This window comes from Hyperolius riggenbachi, chromosome 7 (genome assembly GCF_040937935.1).
Source record: "Hyperolius riggenbachi isolate aHypRig1 chromosome 7, aHypRig1.pri, whole genome shotgun sequence".
NCBI lineage: Eukaryota > Metazoa > Chordata > Amphibia > Anura > Hyperoliidae > Hyperolius > Hyperolius riggenbachi.
This window is the reverse complement of record NC_090652.1, coordinates 282,453,125-282,477,766: the sequence shown is the minus strand read 5'-3', so window position 1 is coordinate 282,477,766 and position 24,642 is coordinate 282,453,125. Positions and strand designations below refer to the sequence as shown.

The 24,642-nt window shown below is 42.0% G+C and overlaps 1 protein-coding gene across 2 annotated transcripts in view; it reads left to right on the top strand.

Moving 5' to 3' along the window:
* ARHGAP15 (Rho GTPase activating protein 15) overlaps window positions 1–24,642 on the top strand; it is an 862,741-nt gene that overhangs the window by 793,482 nt on the left and 44,617 nt on the right. For both annotated transcript variants that reach the window (XM_068245872.1, XM_068245871.1), the window contains one exon: window positions 2,812–2,917. In XM_068245872.1, the coding sequence (XP_068101973.1) occupies window positions 2,812–2,917 (106 nt within the window). The remainder of the gene's footprint in view (window positions 1–2,811; window positions 2,918–24,642) is intronic.

Sequence of the window (24,642 nt, the reverse complement as noted above, 5' to 3'; positions counted from 1 at the left end):
AGCCAATTGAATTCACCATACTAATTGCCTATTCATTTACAATGAGCATCTAGATTTGCATAGGTGGGAGTGGTTGAACATCTTCATGTTGCCCGGTTATGATAACTCATTGACAAACATGACATCTATATATATATATATATATATATATATATATATATATATATATATATATATATATATATATATATATATATATATACACATAAGCAGCCAATTGAATTCACCATACTAATTGCCTATTCATTTACAATGAGCATCTAGATTTGCATAGGTGGGAGTGGTTGAATATTTAAAGTAGCAGTTCCCCATCAGGTCCTCTAATTAGTCAATGTGTTATCAGAACCGGGCAACATGAAGATGGGCAGGAGCCCGATACGGTGGACTGTCTTGCCCTATGGTTCTTTTTAATGTGTATGTCTTTTTGTAATCAATAAAACAAGATTTATCCAGAGAGATGGTGCGGATCTTCATTTGCTGATCTACATTGAAGTCCCTGTGGTATCCAGGGAAGTTCTCTACACGCCTCACCCCCTTATTTTGGGTGGATACCCAGAGAGTGCGACTTGACTTACTTTTATTCTTTTTTCATTCGTTTTTACGAAAATAATGTTAAGATGGATTTTTGAGTGAAAATGGCATTGAAAATACATTTTTTTTTATTTATTTTTGCAGTAAAAATATAGAATATTTTTGTGGTTTCACGGTAAGAATGTTTACAGTAAAAATATCAGTTTCCACTTTCTGCGAATTATCGTTTTCACAAAAAGTTTCTCGAAATCAAAAATAGCATTTTCAACGCAAAAATGACTTTGGTGAAAATTTGCAAGCAACAGTGCCGCTCGGCCTTTGGTGGGGAAAGTCGAGCCTGATTGAGTCTGTGGCCCTGTGGAATTCGCAGTGTGGGTGTGCTATGGGGGTCCCATCGCTGGATCAGCCTGGCTGAGAAGGATGGGGAAGACTCTCTGGGGTCCAAAAGCTTCCCCCTCCAGAGTTAAATATCTAAATTTGCCGATAGCAAACATCACAGGCTTGCTTTAGTTTCAAACAGTTTTATTGAACGTAGCAAAGAGAATACAAACAGTCCCAATTGGGACATGCACAGAAATAGCATAATACACAAAAAATAGTATACACATTCTAACATAGAACGACTACTAACATATTTCAGAAAGTCCATAGTGGCATGGAAGTATCAGGAATATAACTCACACTTACCCTCACGTGATAGGGGCAAAGCTAGTGAATTATTACCACCTCCTCACAAGTTTAGTTGTAATCTAGGTAAAGAATATAATAAAGCCTTCATTTAAAGACAATGCTTTAACTAATAAAAATTATTATTGCTATGAAGCAGTGGACAGGTCAGCAACCTAAGCTAGGAAAATTCTAGCCGTTACCCTTCCTGTACCACCAATTAAGTGCCAATGTAAAACATAAATCAGAACAGTCAACAACAGACACCGGGGTTAGTTATTACTTGGTTCATAGAAGAAGAAAAAAGCAGGGTATTACTGAAGCTCACTTAACTGCCTTGATTGGGGGTGGGAAATGTGGGTTTGCCATGTACAAGGCACAGGCTTGCTTTAACCTCCTTAGCGGTAACCCCGAGCTGAGCTCGGGGTAAGCCGCCTCGGAGGATATCTCAGCCCCTGATGGGGCGATTTAAATGCGGTAAAGTGCTGTACGCGCAGCTAGCACTTTGCTAGCCACGCGTACAGCTTGATCGGCGCCAGCGCGCGGCGATCGGCCGCACGCAGCGGCGGAAGAGGGCCCCCCCGCCAGAGCCCTTCGCTGCCCGAACCAATCACTCCCGGGCAGCGCAAAGGGCTGGATCGGGTGCGCCTGACATCAGGACATCAGCTGACATCCATGACGTCATTCTGATCATCGCCATGGCAACAGGAGAAGCCAAACAGGAGATCACGTTCTATACGCAATCTCCTGTTTGCTGTTGTTGCCGGTGGCGATCGGACTAGAGGGACACATGCGCCCTCTAGTGGTGTTTTATGTAGCTACCACTCGGGTAGCTACATGAAACAGAAAAAAAAATTACAAAAAATGTGTAATGCAGCCTCCTTGGCAAAAAAGCTGAACCGCCAAGGAGGTTAAAGCAACAGGACAGCCATACAATCCCAGGAAAACAACAACAACACATATATAAGTAGATAAATACTTGTTCTACTTACATAACAGATGTATTGTACTGTCCACATTTTGATTTCAGTAAATTTTATAAAATAAACAAAAAGAAAACTGTTCCAGCTCTGTATTGTGTACCAGTGCCTATAACAGTACCAAGGATTGTTTCTTACTTTGTTTATAAATAATAACAATGACTTAGCGCTTGTTATGGCAGCTGGATTATAAAAAACAATATAGATATTCAGCTATAGCTTCTACCTTTTACAGACATCTGCAATGTATGCCTCCTAGCAGCAGGGGGAGCTAAAGGACAAACTGCTGGTCCCGAAACTGTTTTGGTTTTAACCCACATCCCTCTGAATCTGTAACTGCTTCTGTTAGGAGCTGCTATTAGAAGCTAAAAAATAATAGATCTGCCTCCAAGTTAGCTTTTATTGGATTACTTATAGAGGTTTGCTTTTTTTGTTTTTTGTTGTTTTAATTTTGCTGAAAATCGAATCAAAAAGCACATTTTTCTAACCATTCATTAAAATTGACAGAGAGACTCATCGGGTACAACTGCAATCTCTTGTCACACCATAAAGTGCCAAAGTTTATGTTTGATATACTTCACTTCTTAGCTTTATGTTTGATCTATTTCCAGTGATTCTCTTGTTTTAATTCCAGGAATCCAAGACAGAGACCTTCAACTCAAAACCATGCGGGACCTGATAAAGCAGCTGCCTCTGCCCAACCGTGACACCATGAAGGTCCTCTTTGAACATCTAAAAAAGTAAGTTGGTGGAATTCCAACTAAACTACAGTTTTGTTTTCACAAGAGAAGTTTCATAGGCTTGGGCACCCAATAGGAATCGCATTTGTAATGGGGAGAAATAGTGTTATCTTGAGGCCGGATTTACACCTAACGTTTGTGATGTGGTGTGAGCATCACACTGCAGAAATGAGCCTACCTATGACCCTGCTCTACGGTGCAGCGGCAGGATCAAATGCATAGGCCCGCCCCGGCTAATGCCCAGCAGGAAGTACGTCACTGGGATTCCCGCATGTGCGCCGCGTCGTACCGCACTCCTGTCATTCACACTTGCTGTGTTGCCTACTGACTTACATTGCTGTGTAATCTGTGTCTTAGAGAGAACAGTGCAGCACAAACTTCATTCACTGCCTATACATAGGGCAGTCGTGTCTACTGCACAGACGCAATGTGAAAAAAAGTCTAAAAGAAAGTGAACAATTGTGCCACCCACAGGTAGGCTACTGAAACAAGAATCTGTCTTTTTTTTATAATGAAAATACAGTAAAACCTTGGATTGAGAGTAACTTGGTGTAGTGCTTACCATACTTTTTGAATTAAAAAAGGGTTCAGATACACTTTAAGTATGAATACACTAACACTTTAGCGCTGAAACAATTACACACATCAGCATGGATGAGGTTGCACAACCCTTCTAAAGTTGCTAACATTTCAGCAGTCCTCATCCTGCTCTGATGTGATCTAGCGGCTGTGCTTGCGTGCCTGCGAAGAAGAGGGGCGTGGCCCCAATGTTATGGAGGATCCCAGCAAGCAGTGGGGGGCCGGAGGACAGTGTGGGAAGCCTAGAGGACCCAAATCCTTAGCTAAGTACTGTATTTACTTTTTTTTTTACGTTTATGACGCCTCGAGGTTCACATTAATGTTTTTTGTTTTTTCAATTTTCCTCTGGCGCCACCTCTGGCGAAACACATGGCACAAGAATGCAAAAATGCAACTTCATCTATCGATTGCTCCGACACCAAGTCTACACACAGCAGAAGGTTCCAATCAACGTGTGGCTCAGCTCCATCGGCTCACACAGCCACCCACTAATTGGACCCTGCTGTGGACCACTTTGAAGAGAGATGAAAAAATTAACACGATTCATAATGACTCTAGATCATCTGAAATGTCTTTTCAAAAATGGTTTAACTAATTTGCTCCTGGAAAAGTGTCAACATAAAGCTCTATTCCAGGCAGTATATTGGTATTATTATGTCTTTATATAACCGTGACTTCTTTGTAAGGTACTAAATTCCTTATTACTTACCGTCCCTCTGAGAAACTGTCAATCTAAACCCAACCATAGTCATTGTTTAATGAGTACCCAGAGGAAACTCACGCAAGCAGAGGAATATACAAACTCTATCCAGATATAAAGGATTTATTAACTTAATTCTTGTTCATCAGGAATGTCTGTGTGGCCGATATTGAGGTGAAACCCCTACAGTGTGATGTCATTGCCATGGCCAAGTCCGTTTCCTGTCTGTATCATTGCATTGTGGGCAGGGCCAGATTTCTGGAAAAGCCAAAAAGGCCTGGGCCTTGCACAGACATGAAAGAGGGGCTGCTACATATGAAAGAGGAGGCTTGAAAATGGAGAGCAACGCTTGAAAAGGGGAAACTGATGCTCAAGGGAGCTGTTCATGAAAGACCTCGTGATCACGGCATAGCCGTGATTCACAAGCATTTTTCTCCCTATCCGACATCGTGCTCTGATTCCGTGATTGCCTCTCGATCACGATTTCAGATTTGAAGGCACTTGTGATCGTGGTCCAAATCCGGGACGTGATCACGAATTGAACTGCCAAAACCTTTAACCGACCTATAACCGACTTTAACAGTTAATATCAAAGCCCCCTTACATGCCAGAAACATCAAATTTGCAGGTTATGTTAAAGCGGAATATAACCCTGCATTTCAACTTTGCTCTAAAACATTATTTACAGTATATTATATGCAACCAGCATTTTTTTTTTTACTTGACCAGCATTGGAAGGGTTACACAGGGCTGTAAAGTTCCTTTAGATTTCTGCAGACGCATCCGAAGCTGAAAAGAGATACATTTTGTTTACAGAAATGTATCTAAGTGTTGAATGACTCATCTCTCTGACTGAGAAGGAGCTTGGAGGACTGCCAAAGAGTGTGTAACTGTTTATCAATAGATACATAGAATGTAACAATCTGAACTTCTGCATATCTCTCCAGGGAACTTGAAACGTCTGTGTTTAACCCTTCCAATGCTGGTCTAGTAAAAAAAAATGATTTTTGCATATAATATGCTGTAAATAATATTTTAGAGCAAAGTTGAATTGCAGGGTTATATTCCGCTTTAAGAAGAAAAGTGGGAGCAAGGGACTAATTTTTTTTTCAAAAAGACTTTATAGTTTTTGAGAAAATCAATTTTAAAATTTAAAAGGAAAAAAGTTTACTTTTAAATGCAGTAAATTACAGTTCGTTAATGAAGCAAAACCTGACAACTTTAGCAGTTAATAGCAAAGCCCCCTTACATGGTAGAAACACCAAATTTGCAGGATATGTTAAAAAGATAGTGGGGAAAAAATATAATTTTCCTATTTTTTTTTTATTTATTTATTTTTTTTAATGTACAGAGTGTGGGAAATAAAAAAAAAATTACGTGGGGTCCCCCCTACAAAACATATTTAACCCCTTGCAGGCTGGAGGAGGTGGGGGCGATGACTCCCTGGGGGGGGGGGTTCATGGTGGCATCTGGGAGACCCCTTTAAGAAGGGGACCCCAGATGCCCACCCCCCTCCCAGGAGAAATGAGTACAAAGTACCCCTTACTCATTTCCACAAAAGATTAAATGAAATAAAAATGCAACCACGAGAAAAGTCCTTCAATATTCCTAATTAACCAGAAATACTTACCTGTACCTTTAAAAAAATGTTCCCACTTCAATATCCTCAGAAAAAGGTCCCACGCCAATATCCTCTAATCTTGCGATCTACTTACATTGATTGAAGATATCGGCCGCCGCCTTCACACACGCCGCAGCTCTCAGCTGAGAGTGCGTCCGCCTATGCGAATGCTAGAGCGCCAGCTCCCGCTGTCCTCCCTGCCTCCCACACCTGTCACCCACATCAATGCTGGCACCCAGTGCACGACTTGTGATTCGTGATTACATGAAACTATTCGACTCAAAACAGCACTCGAGTCGGATATCTGTTTCTATTCATGATCGTGATTATGAGTCAATCTGAAAGTGGGCAGAGTAGAATTTGTGATTAGAGATGTCGCGAAACTCAGATTTTCGGTTCGCTCGCGGAAGGTTCGGTTCGCGGAAAAATGTATGCTGGCCACAAAAGTGATGTAAAACATGTTTCAAGGGGTCTAACACCTGGAGGGGGGCATGGCAGAGTGGAATACATGCCCAAAGACCTGGGGGAAAATCTGGATGTGACGCAAAGCAGCGTTTTAAGGGCAGAAATTACATTGAATGCTAAATTGCAGGCCTAAAGTGCTTTCAAACATCTTGCATGTGTATACATCAATCAGGGAGTGTAATTAGAGTTCTGCTTCACACTGACACACCAAACTCACTGTGTAATGCACCGCAAACAGCTGTTTGCGTAGTGACGGCCGTGCTGGACTGGTGCGCACCGTGGCGAGAGTGTAGGCCGTAGTGGTTTTCAAGCCCATATGGCGGCAGGGCTGTGGTAGCTCAATGATAGAACAACAGTGACTGTCCAGCTGATCAAATTTGGTCTGTCCACAATGAAGCAACGACCTTATTATCTTCTTGTATGTAGGTAGGCATAAGTAGGTATCCCAGTAGTTAGCTAGGCATAGGTAGGAGTCCCAGTATAGGTAGGTAGGCATAGGTAGGAGTCCCAGTATAGGTAGGTAGGCATAGGTAGGTGTCCCAGTAGTTAGCTAGACATAGGTAGGAGTCCCAGTATAGGTAGGTAGGCATAGGTAGGAGTCCCAGTATAGGTAGGTAGACATAGGTAGGTGCCTCAGTAGTTAGCTAGACATAGGTAGGAGACCCAGTAGTTAGCTAGGCATAGGTAGGAGACTAAGTATAGGTAGGTCGGCATAGGTAGGTCCCCTAGTATAGGTAGGTAGGTAGGTGTCCCCGTATAGGTAAGTAGGTGCCCCAGTAGTTAGGTAGGCATAGGTAGGTGTCCCAGTATAGATAGTTAGGCAGGGCCTGGCTGGCACAGTAATAACAATTACCAAGGTCCAGCTGCAACAGATAGGGCTGTATAATGTCAGTGAGCAACACACACAAAAAAAACACATCTGGAAAACATTATCTCTCAAAAGAGCTGTTGAGGGGTGCTATTTTAGCAATAACAATCAGCCAGGAGCAAGCCAAGACCAAGAGCCTAACTAATCTTTCCCTAGGAGAACAAGTCTGCAGCAGCTGTCCCTAGTCTGTCTCTAGCAGGCACACGAGTGAGTGTAATGGCCGGCAAACCTGCCTTATATAAGGGGGGGGGGGGGCTCCAGGGCTTAGTGTAGCCTGAATGGCTACAATGTGCCTGCTGACTGTGATGCAGAGGGTCAAAGTTGACCCTCATAGTGCATTATGGGGCGAATCGAACTTCCGCAAAAGTTTGCTTGGTCCAGGCGAACGCGAACCCCCAAAGTTCGCCTGGAACCGTTCGCCGGCGAACCGTTCGCTACATCTCTATTTGTGATCACTCGAATCGTGATTGGGGTATCTGAGCACCCCTGCAGTACACGGATGATACACATGGAGGAAGGGCCTGCATTTAACTTGCTGAAGTCAGAACTGAAGGGGAAATGCCCCAAAAACAAGCAGGAACTGAAGAAAGGGCATCACCAGGGATGAAACCCAGCATCTGGTGATGTCTATGCATTCCACACTTCAGGCTGCACTTGACTACAAAGGATTTGCAACCAAGTATTAAAAAGTGAAAGTTTAATTTATGCTTATCATTCTTTATTGAGCAGAAGCTTGTCATCTCTCCCCTCCCACCTTTCTACTCCTCACTGATTAGCTGAGGGCAGCTCTGTATGACAGGAGTTTGAGAAATGAAATGCACCTCACCACTGTGCAGAAACTGCTGAAATACGTGTTTAAAAAGCAAGTAGTGAGGAGGGCTGGCAATGCATACACCATTTCAGGCAGGAGACAAAGAGAGTAAGGGAGGAAATTATATCAGGGTTGGCTTCAGTCAGAGGCAGTAAAAATGGAACATACTGTACCTGGAACAGTTTTCTCTTTATTTACTATATAAAATTCACTAAATTCAAAACGTGGACAGAACAATACATATGTTATATAAGTAGAACAAGTATTTACTTATTTATGCATTGTTTGTTTTTTCCTGGGATAACATGGCTGTCCTTGCTGCTTTTAAAGGATACCCGAAGTGACATGTGACATGATGAGATAGACATGTGTATGTACAGTGCCAAGCACATAAATAACTAGGCTGTGTTCCTTTTTTTCTTTCTCAGTCTGAAAGAGTTAAATATCAGGTATGTAAGTGGCTGAATCAGTCCTGACTCAGACAGGAAGTGACTATAGTGTGACCCTCACTGATAAGAACTTTTAACAATAAAACACTTTCCTAGCAGAAAATGGGTTCTGAGAGCAAGAAAGAGATAAAAAGGGGAATTTCTTATTAGTGAAGGTCACACTGTAGTCACTTCCTGTCTGAGTCAGGACTGAGTCAGCCACTTACATACCTGATATTTAACTCTTTCAGGCAGAGAAAGAAAAAAAGGAGCACAGCTTAGTTACTTGAGTGCTAGGCACTGTACATACCCATGTCTATCTCATCAGGTCACATGTCACATCAGGTATCCTTTAAAGAGTCCATGCTAGGCATTGAATTTCCCCACCACAGATTTGTACTGTATATATTTATAAAGTTATATGCATATGGGTGTCCACACAGATCTGTGGACATTGCAGATCCAAAATCTGGCCTACCAGGATGCCTAATTGCACTGCGGTCTGCTAACGATTAAAGCAGACGGTTATTAAAAGATGTATCTTTATTTCTGTAACATGATGTTAATCGCCGCCAAGTTAGTCTTTCAACAATGATTTCCTGGAAGTTCAGTGAATAGGCATTGATTAACGACCATTTCTAATTGTGGGAGATCTTTGACAGCTCCGGTATGTAATGGAGAATATTTAGACTATAGATTACTTTGCCTCAGCGTTCTGATCTGTGTCGTTATAACGGATCTCTAATATGTCATCTTTATTACTAACCTTATTACTCATACCATGACTCACCGTAGCACGTCAGTATGTGTGCTCATCTACATACAGAGAGATGAGCCAATGTTTGATGGCTCATTATATTTATATGTCAATAACATATTCCACTATGGTGCTGTACTGTTTGCAATGAACCACTCGCATCAGTTTCTGCTTCAGGAAGAGCTTATAATCTAATGTCCACATTTAGAGATGAGCGTAATGACTTAATTACGATTTCGCGAAATTTCGCGTAATTAGTGTAATTACGATTATGGCCGTAAGTACATAATCGTAATGAAGAAGGATTTCGCGAAATTCCGCGTAAGCGTAATTTTTGCGTAATTTTCGCATTACAGTGGGTAACACGAAATTACGTTTGCCTTGCATGCAACCGTTTGTAAGCGTAGTTACATAACGTAATTTTGCAATAGTTCATATTACTGTAAGCGTTAATTTTTGCGTCGTTTTCGCGTTACGGAATGCTGAGTTGTTTTTCGAGACAAGTTGTACTGTCTACATGTGCTATTTCGCATATAAAATTCGCCATGTAGTGATATTTCGCATCAAAATTCGCCATGCAGACGAAAACGCAAAAAAATAAGCTAAATTTCGCGAAAATTAAGCGAACCCTTTGGCGAAAATTCGCGAGCAACCCTGCTAACAAGTAATTACGAAATTCGCGAAATTACGAAGAAATACAAAATTACGTTATGGTTTAACACGAAATTACGTTATTGTTTAACGTGAAATTAAGTTATGAACAAAACGCGAAATTACGCGTTGAAAATTACGCTTACGGTATTTTCAATTACGATTTTAATGGTAATTACGCTACCATAATTTCGCATCGTAATAGCAAATTTCGAATGCGTAATTATAGTAACGCGAAATTTCGAAAATTTCGGCTCAACACTATCCACATTACAGTCCTACAGTGAAAACATATCTGGAAGCATTCTGCGCATGCGCAGTAGCACTTTTCACGTACTATGCAAATCAGGGGCATAGCTAGGGACCATAGGGCCCAATAGCAAAGTTTTAATTGCCCCCACCCATAGAAAATATAAGGCCCCATTGTGCCCCTACTTTACACACAAGTTTTAGGTAGCAAGAGGTACCCCCTGTATTAGGTAGCCCCCCTGATATAGGTGGTCAGAAGTGCTCCGCACTAAAGGTAGCACAAAGGTAGCCCCAATATTAGGTAGCCCCCAACCAGAACGGGTAATCAGAGGTGCCATTAGTGATAGACCCGCAGTATAGGTGGCCTGAGGAGCCCCTAGGATTAGGTATCTCCGTATAGATAACGTCTTTCTTTTCCTCCACTCACATTACTCTACATCTCAGGGGAACCACTGTGGATCCCATTATCGCCGTTGGACTTTGCCACTAAGCCTCTCTTGGCTACGTTCCCCAAAGTAGCTGCTATGACTGCTATGGTGATCCCTATTCCCTACACCACTGGCGCAAATGCAAAACTCTTCCATCCACGGGAGCGTGATCAGGAGCCGCACAGACCCATGGCTGGGCATTCAGCTGTTAGAAGGGCGCTGCAGCTGAACAGAGACGCCCAGAATGACAGCGAGGGCACATAAGGTCTGCAGGGAGCTGAAGAAAACCCCAGGTTAGTTAAACCTTTTTTCCACTTTAGGTTGCCTTTAAAGCAGCTGGACCTAAACTAAAAATCTATCATGCTTGCACAAGGCAAAATTGTGTTGCATGCTGGAACAACTACTACATATCGAAAAATCGACAGCGCTTGCGTTTTTCATTTACTTGCATTTTCTTTTATGCGTTGCATTTAGCATGAGTTTTTCAGGCACTTATACTGTCTGTGATTAGAGTTTTTAAAGAATAAGGTAGGCTGAATTTGATGCAGCAAACAACTTATCCAACATTATGAACAATGGTAGAGGGTAGCTAGGTATTATTGCATTTTCTATTAAGGATTAGCTTTTTTTTTTTTTAAGTATGGGCCATATTTAAATTGCCACCATAATAAAATCTTTAAAATTTCAAACAAATATGTTCACATACTGTACATACAAAGATGTCTATTTGTCACAAAGTAAAATGCACAATAAAACAATGGGCTTGATTCACAAAAGAGTGCTAACTGTTAGCACAGCCGTTTTCGCGCGAATGTTCGCATTGCGCGCGCCCGCGAATCTTCGCACTAAACGATAACAGTTTCGCGCGCAAACGCGAATTTTCACGCGAAAACGATATCGATTTCACTGTAAAAAATGCGTTTGCGCGCGAAGACGTTATCGTTTCGCGCGAAAATTTGCAAGCGCGCGCAATGCGAAAATTCGCGCGAAAACGGCCGTGCTAACAGTTAGCACTCTTTTGTGAATCAAGCCCAATGTGTTTAAACCAATCACAGGTGAGAGTGATATGAAGGCTGCCATATTTATTTTCTTTTAAAACAATACTAGTTGCCTGGCAGTCCTGCTGATCTATTTGGCTGCAGTAGTGTCTGAATCACACCAGAAACAAGCATGCAGTTAATCTTGTCAGTTCTGACAATATTGGCAGAAACACCTGATCTGCTGTAGCTTGTTCAGGGTCTATGGTTGAAAGTATTAGAGGCATTAGAGGAGTATTAGACCAGCAGGGCAGCCAGGCAACTGGTATTGCTTAAAAGGAAATAAATATGGCATATGACTCTCACCTCGGGTTCCCCAAGACCTACCAAGGACAGTTTCAGTGTCAGAGAAGCATAATCAGAGTAAGGAAACAGTTATAATGAACCTGAGGTAAAAATACATTAATGAGATAAACAATTATATTTATTCTCCTAATCCTAAAAATGACTTTTAAGTATCCCTTAGTTATCTTTTATATTACAAAGTAGGTTGAATGTTTTAAAGTCTCTAATCAGTAACAGCCTATTAAATGTCCCAGACTTAAAATACATGAAGCATTGACCTTTTCATCTCTCTCCCCTTACTTGAGATGTTATATTCTGCCAGAAAAACTTTTATGACTGTAATCTGCTTATCAGTGATGTTTACTATATTCCTGACTAGGTACAGACAAGACAGAAGCTGTCACTTCCATGCCTAGAAATTAACTCTTTTTAAAACAAGTAAAACAGCCTGGTGGTTATTTATACGTTTTGCACTGAACTTACACATTTATCTCATCATGTCACATGTCGCTCCGGTACACTTTAAGGATCACTACTATTCAATGCACATGTCGAGGTAGGGGAGCCTCTAGGCATAGGCAGTACAGGCCATTGCCTGGAGTGCCATTGGTCCTGGGGGCGCCATGTTGCTGGATTAAGCCACGCCCCCTGGCCGAAGCCACGGGGGGGCCACCACAGGTTTTCTCACCTGGAGCGACAAAATGGCTAGAGGCACCCCTATATCGGGGTGTTTATTACCAGATCAGCACCAATGATAAGCTAGTAAGATGGATGGAGAAGGGTCTCTAATGGGCCTCTCTTCTCCAGGGGCCCTGATGCAGTTGCAACCTCCGCATCCCCTTTAGCTATGCTCCTGGCCAGGGCAAGAATCAATGGTGAAAACAGGCACCCCTGCCTTGTTGTAAATCTTTAGGGAATCCGATAGGACGCCATTTATTCTGATTCGTGCTGAATTCTCTTCATGGCAATGTTTCATGATAAAAACTCTTGGAAAATACATATGGTAGGAATTAAATATTCATGTTATCGATAACGAGATGAGCTAATGGTACAACTGCATTAATTGATGATAAATAAACAGCCTTGGGACTCGACAAAATGCTTCGCACTTCTCCCGGTAATAGCGTCAGGTGTTAGCTTCCCTCTTACCTCTGCGGCAGGTAAATATGGATTCCGCGAAAGCAAATACGCCGTTCCCCAGCTTGACGAGAGGGCTCCATAAAACACTCCAGAGCTGGGCTGTTAACATGTGAAGTCACGCTGTGACACTGCTTATCAAAAATAACATTACCTGAAGGGATTCCAGCTTGTCTGCTTTCAAGATTGGAAATGGCGCGTTGTGAAAACTCCGCAGTACCTACATTATTAACGGGAAATTTAGCCCGTACGTGCGGAAGGCTGATTTTTTTTTTCTCCCGTAAAAAATACATATTTATATTTTAAACGGGAGCTTGCCGTATCTTACTCGCGTCCTGAATAATTCTTACAAGACTGAAATATTTTCCGTGTTTGTTTAAAGAGAACCAGTTGGAAAGGGATATTGTTTTGTTTGAAATTCTCATTCTGAATTGGATGGGAGAGTAAGGGCTCGTTCCCACTGTTGCGACGCGATTTCGGCCGCATTCCGACGCTTGTAAAAACGCATGCGGATGCGTTTCCACATGCGTTTTTACCCGCGATTTCGCATGCGATTTCGCATGGCAGGGTGCCATGCGAAATTAACCATGACACTGCCAGGGCTAAATAAAATTGAAAAAGGTGCGAAATCGCACGCGAAATCGCGGGTAAAAACGCATGTAACAAACGCATGCGTTTTTACTATTAAATACATTAGCGGCGATTCGCACGGATTCCCGACGCAGGCAAAATCGTTGGCTCTTTTGTGCGTTTTTTTCACGCTGAAAAAAACGCACCACAACAACGCTATAGTGGAAACAGGCCCATCCACTTGTATTACATGTGCGGATCTGCATGCGTTGGACGCATGCAGATTCGCGATAGTGGAAACGAGCCCTCAAGACTAAGCTGTCCATCAGCATTGTCTGAAGCAGATAGAATAGAGGGTACATAGGACTGAGGTTGGGTGCCAGCTGATATCGATAAAGATATTCATATTCTACTGTGTGGTGCTTTCATCTTGCCTTTTGGCACTTCTCACCATCGATCAGTTATCCCTTTATACCCGTCTCCATACAAATGCCTATTTCTAACCTCACTCCATAATACTCCACAATATAAACTACTATATGCCAAGCATTACCTATTGCAGTGGCACTTCTTCAGTTGGGTGCTATGTAATAGTAAAATATCTGTAATTTCTTTGCATACATTTGAAATCGGCACCAGTAGACTTGGGCACAGGACAACGCCGGTATATGGCTGGTCCTGCTTCTGCACAAATCCCGGCCGTGTTAATTACTATTCCCCCTCCAGCCAATCATGGATAGTGGGAAATGATATAATTCGGCTTCCAGCTATTGCTGGAGACCAAATTACAGTTTTTTATAAGTAACTTCAGCTCCATCTTCTGACAGCATCGACGTTACTCACTGAGCTTGCTATAGCTGTAATTCCTATTACAGTATATGGTGGCGCCGGCTGCGCCCAAATCTACCTGCGCTGAAAAGCACTGCTCCAATTTCTTTTACCGATATCTTACTGGGCACTAGTAACCAGCACCCATTCTCTCTTCACTCCCTTCCAAGTACCTAAACCAAATCCTCCTAACTAATGCCTTACCCTACCCCACCCCCACTAGTGCCCAAACCAAACCCACCACCTAATGTCAGACCCTAGGCTTCCTATAAGTGCCTAAATGTATCAGCCTCCCCACCTGGGGCTTGTTTCACAAAGCCGTGATAACTCTTATCACGATCGCGCTAGCGTCATAGCGTGCGTATCGTTTTTCACGTGCAAATGCAAATTTGTATGCGAAATCAAGGCCTTTTTTGCGTGCAAATTCAAATTTGCGCGCAAAAATGGCCACAAATTTGTAGACACTTTTCAAAGTAGATACCGTGGCGCCCCAATAAGCTGAGAGTAAGTTGCTGCTGTGTGGGAATGAATCTTCACATCCAGATAGTCAGAAATATTAAAGTTGCACAGCGCAGATATACTCTTCTTAGTAAATAATGTATCTCTCCACTTCTCCACCTGTATGCACTCAATGTGCGAATAAAGCAAACAGGGATGCTTTCAGTGGAATATACTAGTTCATTTATTTCTGGATAAAAGGCAGTACAGGCAATACGAGGTGGGCACTTACTTCTAGAGGGTCCCAATCCACTTAGGACCCTCCCTGGCTGATTGCGCTTCCCACTCAATGTGGTACTCAGGCCCGTTAACTCGATCCTGTCTCCGTGCTGCCCGCTCTTGTCCCGACTAGTTTCGGCGATTGCCGTCAGCAGGAGGGTCTCATCCTTCAGGGAATTGTAGTATTTCAAAAGCCAGCTTACATTCCGTGGCTGGGAATTGAACCCAGGCTGGGCTGGGAATTGAACCCAGGTTTCAGTGTGCGGTAGGTAACTTATTTAACCACTATACCACCAACAACACTACATGCTGAAGCCAGCCTAGCATGTACCATTATGATCAATCCAAGAGAAAAATTAGCTTGCTTAATCCACGGAATTGTACTATATCAAAAGCCAGCTTACATACCGTGGCTGGGAATTGAACCCAGGTTTCAGTGTGCGGTAGGTAACTCATTTAACCACCACACCACCAACAACACTACATGCTGAAGCCAGCCAAGCATGTACCATTATGATCAATCCAAGAGAAAAATTAGCTTGCTTAATCCACGGAATTGTACTATATCAAAAGCCAGCTTACATACCGTGGCTGGGAATTGAACCCAGGTCTCAGTGTGCGGTAGGTAACTCATTTAACCACTATACCACCAACAACACTACATGCTGAAACTTCTTGGAGCAGACTTACTTTCTGCCTCCAAAAGACACACATACATCCACATAAAATCATTCAACAGCAACTGCATGCACAGTCTTTGTGGTACACAGTCTGTGTGGCACAATTGGTTAGTGCGTTTGGCTGTTAACTGCAAGGTTAGTGATTCAAGCCCACCCAGGCATGGCCTTGCCTTTTGTGTTCAACAGTTGTCCGAAGAGAACCCCAGATAGCCATGTAGATTCATCTCTCTCTCTCTCTAGTAGGGATGTTCACCGCTTTCTGCGGAATTGTATTTTCCGCAATTTTAGGCGGAAATTGGTAATTCCATTCCGTTTGGTCGGAACAGAATTGCTTTTTCAATCTGGCGGAATTCCGAAATTGCCTGTGAAATTCTGCCGGTATCCGTTGATGGTTTTAAGCTGAAAATTCACTTCAATGGCATCAAGTCCTATAGAGAGAGAGATCATTTTTCTCTTGGGTATATCACAATGGTACATGCTAGGCTGGCTTCAGCATGTAGTGTTGTTGGTGGTATAGTGGTTAAATGAGTTACCTACCGCACACTGAGACCTGGGTTCAATTCCCAGCCCAGCCTGGGTTAAATTCCCAGCCATGGTATGTAAGCTGGCTTTTGATATAGTACAAATTCCGTGGATTAAGCAAGCTAATTTTTCTCTTGGATTGATCATAATGGTACATGCTAGGCTGGCTTCAGCATGTAGTGTTGTTGGTGGTATAGTGGTTAAATGAGTTACCTACCGCACACTGAGACCTGGGTTCAATTCCCAGCCACCGTATGTAAGCTGGCTTTTGAAATACTACCATTCCCTGGAAGATGAGACCCTCCTCCCTCCGGGAGGAGGGAGAGAGGAGGCGATTCCTGATGTCATAAAGTAGTGTAGGCCTGCAATTGAACATTCAATGAGATTTCTGACCTTAAAACACTGCTTTGTATTAAATCCAGATTTTTTTCTGGGACTTTTGATGTGTATTTTACTCAACCATGTGTTCCTCCAGGTATTAGACCCCATGAAACATCTTTTCTATCATTTTTCCAGTCAGCAGAAATTTTTCAAAATTTTGAAGTTCACCTCCCCATTGAAGTCTATTGCGGTTCGCGAAAGTTCGCGCAAACCGAACCTTCCCCGAAAATCGGAGGTTCGCGACATCTCTATCCCTCAGGAGCTTGCAATCTAATCCCTACCATAGTCTTATGTCTATGTATATATTGTGTAGTGCATGTATCATAGTCTAGGGCCAATTTTAGGGGGAAGCCAATTAACTTATCTGTATGCTTTTGTAATGTGGGAGAAAACTGGAGTGCCCAGAGGAAACCCACATAGACATGTGGAGAACATATAAACTCCTTGCAGATGCTGACCTGGCTGGGAGTATGGGCACCGGGCTGGGAGTATGGGCACCTTTACCAAAATTAACTGGGGTCAGGAAGCCTACACCAAAGACACACAGACACCAACTGCTTGTGTATTTTACTTCACCTGTGCATAGAGAAACTGCAACTACGACTAAGGGCTGCTTTCACACATCAGTTGTTTCTGTGGATATCTGTTGTCCTGTTGTTTTGGTAAGAAATAAAGTTATTGACTTTTAAGCACTTATAATAAAGAATATATTAGTGTTAATCCTATCCTAACATTTGTATAGTGCTTTTCTCCTGTCGGACTCAAAGCACTCAAGAGCAGCAGCCACTAAGGGCGCACTCAAGGGGCCATCCTGTAGTGTTAGGAAATCTTGCCCAAGGACTTCTTACAGAATAGATACTGAACCTAGCCAGGATTCAAACCCTGGTCTCCCATATCAAAGGCAGAGCCCTTTAGAACATTATCCAGCCACTATAGTCCACTACTCATAACCGTGTTAATGACATTATAATGGGATACTGCTTGCTGAATCAACTGTCTAAGCTTTGACCATTGAACATGATGATGATCCATGAGAATATTAGTTTTGTTTCCTACTTGAAGTCTCAGGATTATAGTAAGCCTCAAATATGAAACTTCTTGCATTGCGATTTTGAAGCAATGGCAGGAACTGAGTCGCTGACAAGTTTTCTTGTTTCGAATGTGAATTATTGTTATTCTTGTAGATCCACCTCTCGTCAAACTTGACGTAAGTCACCTAAGGGGTGAGGACTGAAAATGTGCCGTCATTTATTTTATACATGCCGGGGTGTTAACCATCTGGGTCCACCTGGGGTCCTTTCAATTCCCTTTCCAAAAGAAAGAAAACAACAGCTTTGAGTAGTAATTATTACGAATAAATATATAAGAAAACACAAGCTAAATTCACTATTTTCTTTTTGAAAAAAAAATATGCTTGGTCTTTTTCCAAACAAATTATAGGTTTTCCTTCAGCCATTAGGCATCTATTTTTCATTCTTTACAATTAGGAGAAGAGAGTGGTGGGGAAGGTAGCCCACACTGCTCCCCGTCAGCTTCTTTTTTGAATGGAAATTGCTGAACCCAGATGTCTACTTGTCTACATTCGCGTACACACATGCGAAGGGGAGAAAAAAAGAAAAAGACTCCCCCATCAGCAGCATCTGGCTCACTGGCTCGTTCATCAAGCAAGTTGTGGAAGTCTTGCAAATACTTGGTCAGCTGATTAGAATGAACGCATCTCTCTTTGCATTTCTTTCTTATTTTCTGTTTGCGATTTTCTTTCTGTATTTCTTTCTTTATTGCTTCTTCTTCCTTTTTTTTTTCCTTTTCAAACTATTCTTGTTACTTTTCTCATCTGAGTTTGATTTTTAGCTAGAGGCTGTAAAGGCCTGTACCCACTATGCGATTTTTCCAAAGATTTTTCTGACGGCCAGTGTTTTTTTTTTAAGCGAGGAGCGATCGTTTCCATGATCTCGTGACAAGGGTTCAAGTGCGCGATTAGAGACGTTTGGCAATGGCCAGCAATAATGACCATCACAGCGGATATTTAAGATCCCTGATGAGGCAACGCAAAATACAATGATCGCTTGACTTCCTGTTCACGCACATTGCGTGCCATCGCGTGTAACCGCCTGCAGGAAGATGGATTGGGGAACGCTCATCGTCGAGGGACGTCGCTGGGATCCATTTTCCTGGGTTGTCAGGTAAGTATTCAGCTAAAGAGCCCATATGCACTGTAGCCGGCATTCATTTTTGAGAAGCAATCTTGGTCCGGCACTTAATGGCAACCAAATCCCGAGCAGGATTGATCACTCTACACACTGGTAGTTATCGGTCATTTTATCCAATGGTTATTTTATATGTGTATGCGGCTTTAGGCAACTTTAGAGGAAGACAGTTGACTTATTAGTATGTTTTTGGATTGTTTATAAAAAAATATTTAAAAAGGATATGCTATAACCCCCTAACCATAACTGACTATCATTATACTATATGGATATTGGTAACAATGATAACAGTATTTAACACGCATGCGCACACACACACACACACACACACACACACACACACACACACACACACACACACACACACGCACACGCACACGCACACGCACGCACACACACACCGACACAGACGCGCACACACACACGCACACACACACACACACACACCGACACAGACGCGCACACGCGCGCACACACACACACACACACACACACACTATAGATAGATAGATAGATAGATATACACAATATACACACATTATAAATTGATAATTATAATGACAATGTATATATATATATATATATATATATATATATATATATATATATATATATATTTACACTGCAAAAAACATGTAAGTACAGGCACTCCCAAACTTTTCCCCAATTTTTTGTACATACAAACAAAATTGCCTCCACGTACAAAATATACATTACTTTTTTTTTTTTTTTTAATTACTCATTTTATTTTACATGCTATTGTATTAACTGTTGTAAGTAGTTAAAGAAATTAAAAGAACACTATAAACAACCCCAAAAAATTGACATCCAGTTTTCTGAAAGTAAATCACTTTTCCACGTTCCCCTATGTATAACACAGGACTCCATTTACAAACAAATTCAACTTACAAACAAACTCCAGGAACGTAACCTATTTGTGAGTAGGGGGCGGCCTGCACATTATATATTGTAAGTTGAAAATATTCTGTGCATAGAATTCAATGCTATCACTGTTACTCTAATTTTAAACACATTTAATTACCGAAATATTTTTAGATCTTTACAGTAATTACAAACTATAATTGGTACACTAGATGATAAACTAAAAACAGCCCGGCAGTTGTTACAGTTAGGAAGAAAAAAAAAACCCTGAAAACTCTTATAACTTGTAATATATTAAAATCACATCAACAGTTCTCCCCAACTACTCAGAAGTCAAATGTAGATGTTTGTATACATTACAGTTTTAGTCTGCTCGGTATATACTGTAAATGTTATAACCCCTGTTTAGGACACTTTTGGCCGACTTAATTAAATGAGATGTTTCTCATCACCTAGGATTACTTTCACCTCCCTTTTTTATTTGGTTTACTTTGAGGTTTGGAATTTCTAAACTGTTTACACAAGCGCTAAATAGTAAACCCTGTAGAAACACATAAAATTAACAAACACCTAGCTCCGAGAAGGAATCCGAAGCGTCATCATTGTACAAAGCAAACAATTTATAATTTTGTGTTGTAATTAAAAGGCACTTCTAGGATCGCAAGCTTTGTAATTACTATTATGACAGTATATTGGCCGGCTCCGAAAAAAGAAAAAAAAAAGAAAATCTGTGAATCTTTATAAACAAATACCACTTTGAAAAATGAAAGAGTGGATCATAGACTGGAACGCTCCCCACTTCTAATAGGAACAAAAATTTGGCAGCCAAACGCCAGAAACTGCTAACTCACAACAGAGTGACCTACTTGGAGGTATTTGCCAAAGAGACAGCATTTTATGCCGTTATTCCGAAGTAGCGTCGTTCTGTCTATACCATCTGCGGATTTATTATTGTGCCTAAAAAAAAAACTAGAAAAATAAAAAAATAAAGATAAAAATTGCAGCCTGAACAATATTGAACGGTACCCAAAGGAATGGCTCCAACATTGTGGGCGACACACCCACACCTACTGATGTGGTCCAAATTTTTTTCTTTTTTTTTTTCTATTCTTTCTTTCTCTGAAAGCACCTAATTAAGAAATCCTGACTCATTTACATGGATCTTTTTGATCTAAATTACACTCCAAACCACACCAAATTAAGAGCATCTGTGAATGTGAATTCTTTGTTCCCTCTCTCCGCTCGGGTAGGGCCGGCTCTGGACGGCACATGTTGAAGTGACGAAAAATTATTTAATGGTGCCTTCCTCTAAGATGTGTTGTCCCGCTAATAAGTGTCAGTGTGCATACATGGAGCATGCACGTCTGTTATTGGTTTGGGCGCTGACACTATAAGTCGGTGGCTTGGGAATTACCAGGGAAATCAGACCACCTACTTTGCTTCTATAGCTTCGTTTGGGTCAAGACATTATTGTCTGTAAATTATAATAGGAGCTAAATATACCAGCGTCATATTGAATTAATCACAACATAAGTGTACATAAAACAATATCAAAAGGTTTCCTGATTCACAAGTATAGTTAGAAGAATAGCCTTGGTCTGTTTCTGATTTGCTGTCACTTGTTATCTGTATGGGCCCTTTTTCCATTGAGAAATGCGTTCACAATTGCCTTGTGATAGCGTATCTCTGAATACATACATTGGCTGGGAATCGAACCCAGGTCTAGTGCTCTGTAGGTTGCTATCCTAACCACTATACTACCACCAACACTACATGCTGAAGCCAGCCTAGCATGTACCATTGTGATAAACCCAAGAGAAAAATGAGCTTGCTTAGGGATTTGTAGGATGTCAAAAGCGTATGTAGCGTATCTCTGAATGTCCATTAATGCCAGAGATGGATTAAGGCCTCTTTCACAGTGGGATGTTAAAGTTGCATGTTATAAAAAATTATAACGTGGACTAACGCACAGCAATACAAAGTCTGTGCGACATTCACAGTGCACACGTTGCGTTGTGTGTAACATTTAGCGTTATTAGAAAGTGCTGCATGCTGTGCGTTTAGCAATAAATCTGCTGCGTTATGCGTGTTGCACATGCTCAGTAATTTTATTTTTTTTTAAAGGTAACGCATGCGCCAGTTTAGTTCCATCAGTATGTGACGAAAACGGTGCACCAAGAGACACATAACGCAGTGCAAAATAACGTCCAATTTCATAACCTACATGCGCTGCGTTAGGGGCATGTTGTGCGACTTTAACGTCGCATCAAACGCAACGTCCCACTGTGAAAGAGGCCTAAGATGAAATGGAGCCCTAAGTAAGGTAGCAGCGTTGGCTACCCCGTATGGTCCCTTTGGTAATCTGAGATGGGAGAGGGTTCAGATAAAGTTGCAGTTGGGCAACCCTGACACCCACTAAGCCCTAGGCACCTGCCTACCTTTCCTTGTGGATGATCCTGCTATGGTTACTCTAATTCCACCGCGATCTGCTGAGACTATGGCGCAATTGCGATACCAATTTATGTCAGGCGGAAAGTAAAATTTGAATGGCCGAACTGAAAAAAAATTGCATAGCACAGCAATAGCTATGCGACTTTCTTTTGCTCCTGTACTTTGCAGAGTACACATGGAAAAATCTCATTCCGTCAGTTTTAAAGTAGCTAGCGTTTTGTCATCCGCAAGCGATGGAAATCGTATCATAAAACGCTGCTAGTGGAAAAGGGCCCTATATTTTTTATTATTATTATTGTCAATACTATTATTATATATTGTTAATTATGAAGCACCAGCATATTATGACGTAGAAGGGGTTCGGTGGTTCTGGTAGGGACCAAGAGCACCTAAACAAGGAGTAAAATAGCGGAATAGAATAGAGGAATTGAGGTGCCTACACTCTACTCCTTATGCTGCTAAGGCATTTTTTATATTGACCTGCGGAAGCAGGTAGTAGTGACCCACGAAACGTGTTTTTGAATACATATTTTTCCATTTGAACTGGTGTTTATATCTTCTGGTGAGGTAAGCGATTACCTCTCGTTTACACGTTATGTTTTAACATTTTGACACTGCCTCCACCCCACCATATCAGCATATTCAGCTGTGTACAATAATTTAAAAGGGAAGCAAATTATACATTTCTATATAAAATATATCTGGCTGTTATGACAGCCCAGGTGATGTAGCTCAAGTTGAGATCACGCCGTATCAGCCAGGCTGTCATTACAGCCAGCTTGGAGTACAGATGGAATGGAGCGACACTGGATCTGTGGAGAGAGGTAAGCATAAGCAACTTACCAAGTCTTCCTCCCTGCGCTGATCTCAGCAAGAGGAGAGAGAGGGACACACTATACATCAGGGATCATTATATGGGGAGGGGGGCACCACTAGACACTAGGGATCACAGTATAGGGAAGGAGGCACCATAGTTCACTGTATAGTAGAGGGAGGGGGGCACCTCTAGACACCAGGGATCACTGTATATGAGAGGGTGAGGGGCCACTAGACACCAGGGAACTGTATGTTGGGGAGAGGGAATAGACAACAGGGAACTGTGAAGGGGAGAGAGAGGAATGTGCCATGTGTAAAACTGGGGTGTAGCTAAATGTGTAGTATGGGCATGCCGTAGTGTCCCACTTTCTAGGTTCCAAAAGTTGGGGGATATGATTCAATAATCTCAGCTCACTGTTCCAGTTCCCTGGCTTAGACTCCATCTGTATACAGCTTGTTTGCTCTGCCTACTAACCCTGGTTAGTACCCCTTACATCCAAAAAACATGCATAATGGTAGGATATCAACACCCCCCCTCCTCCCCCCCCCCCCCCCCCTGCAGCTTACTTGGTGCAGGTTGTTGTCCTCTTCACTATTGACTGCAGATATTCATTTTTTTGGGTGGTGGTGGTAGAAGGAGGGATAGGCAGATGGCTACATTTGTTATTTGCTGGGTAAGAGATTATGGTGGCTGCAATTAATATGGGGGTAGTGGGAGGTGGGTTATACCATCTACACTTGTTATAGGGTATGGAGGTGGATTATGCCGGCTGTTATTGGGAAAGGGGTAGATATTCTAGCCATACTTTTTATGAGGGTATGCTTATGTGTGGGAACAGATATGCTGGCCAGTGGTCACAATTGCCATGGAGGATGTTATGAAAGAAGGATGTAGACATGCTTGTCACACATGGGGAATTTGCTGTCCACACGCCTTATGGAAGGGAGCGTGGAAATGTGCTGGAGTAGGGAATGGAGGAAAGGGCAAACAAGGTGGGCACAAGCTTGGGGACGCTATAGCGCTACTATACCATGCGCCCCGCGCCAGGGTAATTTGGGGTACAAGTGATCGCCGGACTTCGAGTTAATTCTGTCTTTGAGTTGCTACGACTCGGAGAGGGAAAAGTATTTAATACCGCGGGATTTCTTTCGGGTCACCCGGCGCCCAACTCTCTGACGGGGAAATCATACGTGTGCATTTTTTCACACTTGTAATGGGAAGGAAGAGTGAGTATGATGGCTGTATTTGTTGTATGACCCTGGGGGAAGCATAATTTTTTGCTAAGGGACAAATGTTTTGTATTTACACTCTTAACTACACACACAGCTTTACCATTTCTGGGGGCAGTTTCAAAGTGTATTATAAAAGGTCCAACATTGGGGTTACACACGTGAGAGAGCTTTCAAAACATAAAAAGGAAAAGATGTTGCCACACCTTACAGCCACACCAACATTTTTACTATTTCCACAAGTTACTGCATGAGGCGAATGGTTTGATATGTTCCATGCCCCCCCCGCCCCATTTAACACCACTCTAGGTAATGGGTGTGGCCTGAAGTGTACCGAACCTCGTCTGTTGGTTCACACTAAAGGGAAACGTCTTCTAAACAGAATTTCCCGAGTTTTAACCATTAGATATAATTGGGTAGTGGGG